The sequence below is a fragment of the Formica exsecta genome, unplaced genomic scaffold (genome assembly GCF_003651465.1).
Source record: "Formica exsecta isolate Colony F162 unplaced genomic scaffold, ASM365146v1 scaffold625, whole genome shotgun sequence".
Lineage (NCBI taxonomy): Eukaryota > Metazoa > Arthropoda > Insecta > Hymenoptera > Formicidae > Formica > Formica exsecta.
Window position 1 is genome coordinate 52664 of NW_021853387.1, and position 3743 is coordinate 56406.

The window sequence follows — 3743 nt, forward strand, 5'->3', positions numbered from 1 at the left end:
AAACGGATGTTCAGTCACGCTTGAATTCATTGAACCAATATCTGATGGTAGTCATCGAAGGTGCATGGTCCTTATAAACGGCATGCAACTTCACTTTGATTTCCTCACACGTTTTCCCATCCAAAAAAAGGAATCGAATCACTGACCGATATTGCTCTTTTTCCATGGTTGCAAACAAACACAAACTTGCCCACTTTCAACAGCTATCAAAACAAAACTACTCGATAAAACTGTCTGAAATTTTGACACGCGTCGTTCGAAAGATGGCGTTAAACGATGGTATACAGATTTTGAGTCAGTGGCGCTATCAGTCGTTAAACACGGGTACTTATCATACAGCCCTCGTATATTTTAGATCTTATTTTTTAATAATACATTTTGTAAAAATGAAATAAAAAAGGCAATTTAAAAATTATGTTTTCTGGCTCGCCGCCACATGGTTAAACAGGATTCTACAAGCGAGCGGCATTGAGCCAAGTAAGGGCAGTCATCGCAGACCAAACGGTCAGTTCTCACATAGTTTTGGACACTTCAAAAATTATCGGCGTCTATAAAAAAATTATTTGCGCCCTACGCTAAAGCGTACATTGCGTACTAGCTAGTAACGGCACTGCGAATATATCATAATTTCTGTCACATCACACAAATACTCAGAAACGAAGAAGAGAGAAATATTCTCTAGGAAGAGATTGTGTGTAATGTAAAATTATATTTAGTTAATTACATTATCCAAAATAATAATTAGTTTACAAATACTATATAAATACTCATAATTATACACGTAAGATTTTTAATATAATATAAGACTAAATTGCGCATCACGTCACAGAAAAAGATACGCATGCATATGCGCTAAATACGCATTTATATACATAGATATATATCGACACGTGAGATTAATAGAGTATTTATGTTAAATACGCAGGTAATATCTTTTTTTTTTAAATCTTTAAAATTTGTCTCACTTAATATTTACATTCTCCGATACGATGATATTCTTTATTCTTTCATTTATATCTGGTTCGTTATGGTCGCTTATACGAAGATACGAAGTTTGTTGTAAAATATTGTATCCGATGTCCTGTTGTGGCGTGTTCGCGTTACAATCTGTTTCATTTTCATCGCTGATATCTAAATTGCTCAACTTACGTATCATGCCGGGTCTGATATGTATAGAAACTTCGGATATGTTTTCTTGTACCGGACTTCTATAATTATGATCGTAAATTGATACGGTTGACATGCCTTTGATATAATCTATATCAATATCTGGATTCGCTGTAATTTTTAATGTGTTGAGATTAACCGTAGCGATGGCCTCCAAAGTAGCCTGCATTTTGTCTCGTTCCCATCTCCATCGTATATGTTTCTCAATTTCGCGACCTAGTAGAATCAATTTTTTTCTCCTCGAAAGGCGCTTAATTTTTATCAACGGTCTTAATATTCTCTTCATTTTTCCCATTATACACCAAGCAGTTTTCTATCGATCATTTAGCGACTAATCAGCGCGCTTCTTTTCAAAATGTCAATTTTAAAATTATACATTTCTTAGTATTTAATTCATTAAAATATATCCTGGAAGCATAAATATAGTGTTACATTAATCAATTAATTATACAGCATGTGTATCTAACTCGATTATTAAGATTGTAATTATCCAGTCTGTTATTAGTTTTGCAGCGATGAAGAGAATGTAACTTTCCAAATCCAATTTTTATATTGTGCATTTATATTTAATATAATAATTTAATTTCACATTTAATTATATTCAAATGCAACGATCACTATATTTATAAACTTTATATTTTTTAATTGTTAAACATTTTTAGAATCGGCTATTTAAACCGTCAAATAAAATGCGTAGAATGGGTGCGTTCAGGAGACACAATTGTTGCATAACTGTTGAGTAGCCATTGAATGTGATTGGTTCTTACTTCTAGAACCAACAAATCAATGTCGAGTGTTGACAAGACGATGCTCAACGGTTGTGCAACGATTGTGTCTCCTGAACGTATCTAATAGTTATCGTTCTGCTATCGCCACCTATAGTAACTGGAAGTATTATAACCTGGTATAGCGTCTATATACATCATCAGTACACAATATCATAACGTACATACCTGTTAAAATATCTGTCTTTTAGAATGCTGTGTTCAGAATGCAGTACATTGGATCTTATTCTAATGTCTGGATATTATAATAGATGTAACATTTTGCTTAGACTAATGTTATGGAACGAAATCACGCAATACTTGTTGTGATCTACTGCAGCCACCGAGACTGACTGCTAACTGTTGGAAAGTGTATATCCTGCCATCTAGCTGTATTTTGTTAAGATATTCTGTTAAAAGAAGACTTGTGTGATACAAATTCAATTATCTATCATTTTGATACTGCAAAATATATATATTTTGATGTTTGTATCAATTTAAAAATACACTTATCGTTATAAATCGTAAGCGTCACAAGTATCAATAATATTTGCTTTAAATAATTTATATAAAGTTGTAAAAAAATCAAAATCAATCGAAAGTTACATAAAAAAAAATGTAAAAAAAGGTTCATTAAGAAACGGTGAGGAATTATAATATAAAAAAATAGTATAATAAACATTATAGTATAATAAAATAGAATTAATCAAGAATTATTTTATTATTAAAGATATTTTCGAGAATATTTTTCTCTTGCTGGTTTCCGTTCTGGAATATTATTCTAAGAAAAAGATTATATTTATTAATATTTAAACATTAAAATGGATAAAATATCGATATGATTACAATGCGTAAAAAATTTTATAAAGATTATTAATTCTAATTAATTTCCGGATAGCTGATTGATTATGTTGAATTATTAGGGAGAGAGAAAGAGAAGCAGACATTTATACAACAGTTTTTAGTTATGTAGAACCTGAGATGCGAATTTCACGACAACCACAATATAATTCGAGTATTCATTTTAAATGAGCGCAATTATGCTCGGTCTCGCTTCCCGACAATGTGAAAGTTTAACAGACATCTAACAGACGTCCTAATCTTTCAGACGTTCTTTTATAGACATCTCAGACATTCTGAAGATTTCCTTTAGACATTTACGTCGTCTGAGTTAAAATATTTCCAGATCGATAATATGTATTTCGAAGTAAAAGTAAATTTAAAAAAATTGAAATCGAAATCATGTGTTTCATTATTCAATCCAAAACGATTATCGTTCATAAACTTATATAGTAATTTTTCCTGTATTTCAAATACTCAAGGCAATTAAATATAATTATAGTTAACAAGCTACTTTGTTTAAACATTCAAGAATTCTGAAAATCTTTGATAATATTCTGATAATAAAAATTGACTATCGCGTTCAAGATATTTAAGAATAACCCATGTGCTAAAATTAGTCCATGTGTATATATCACGATGGGTTAATCTATAAATCTAAAAACGTTGAATAAGGTACATATACGTAACAGTAGAGGAAGCGCTTCCGCGCTTCGTCCGCATCGGGCGGAAAGAACCTGCGCACGTGCACCGAGCGCGACCGACCTGACCTGACTGGAAGCGAAGAGATGATCAATAACTTCTAGGATATATAAGGCTCCGTTCCGGTAGAGTGTAGCATCTCTTTGAGTTTACGTGATCGGTTTATCGCGCACCAACGGACTTCTTGGCCCACCATCGCGTTGTCGGCCGACTGCGTGTCAAATTGGTCTGTACGTCAGATACCATCAGAGAGGTATTACATCCACTGGG

General features: G+C 32.5%; 1 protein-coding gene across 1 annotated transcript; it reads right to left on the reverse strand.

The window, feature by feature from the left end:
• Positions 1 to 689: 689 nt before the first annotated feature.
• Positions 690 to 2286, reverse strand: LOC115242772. Its single transcript, XM_029819306.1, has 2 exons — positions 2121 to 2286; positions 690 to 1575 (listed from the first exon to the last, which is right to left on the reverse strand). The coding sequence occupies exon 2, from the start codon at positions 1460 to 1462 to the stop codon at positions 962 to 964; it is 501 nt and encodes a 166-aa protein (XP_029675166.1). The 5' UTR covers positions 1463 to 1575; positions 2121 to 2286; the 3' UTR covers positions 690 to 961.
• Between the last annotated feature and the right edge of the window lie 1457 nt (positions 2287 to 3743).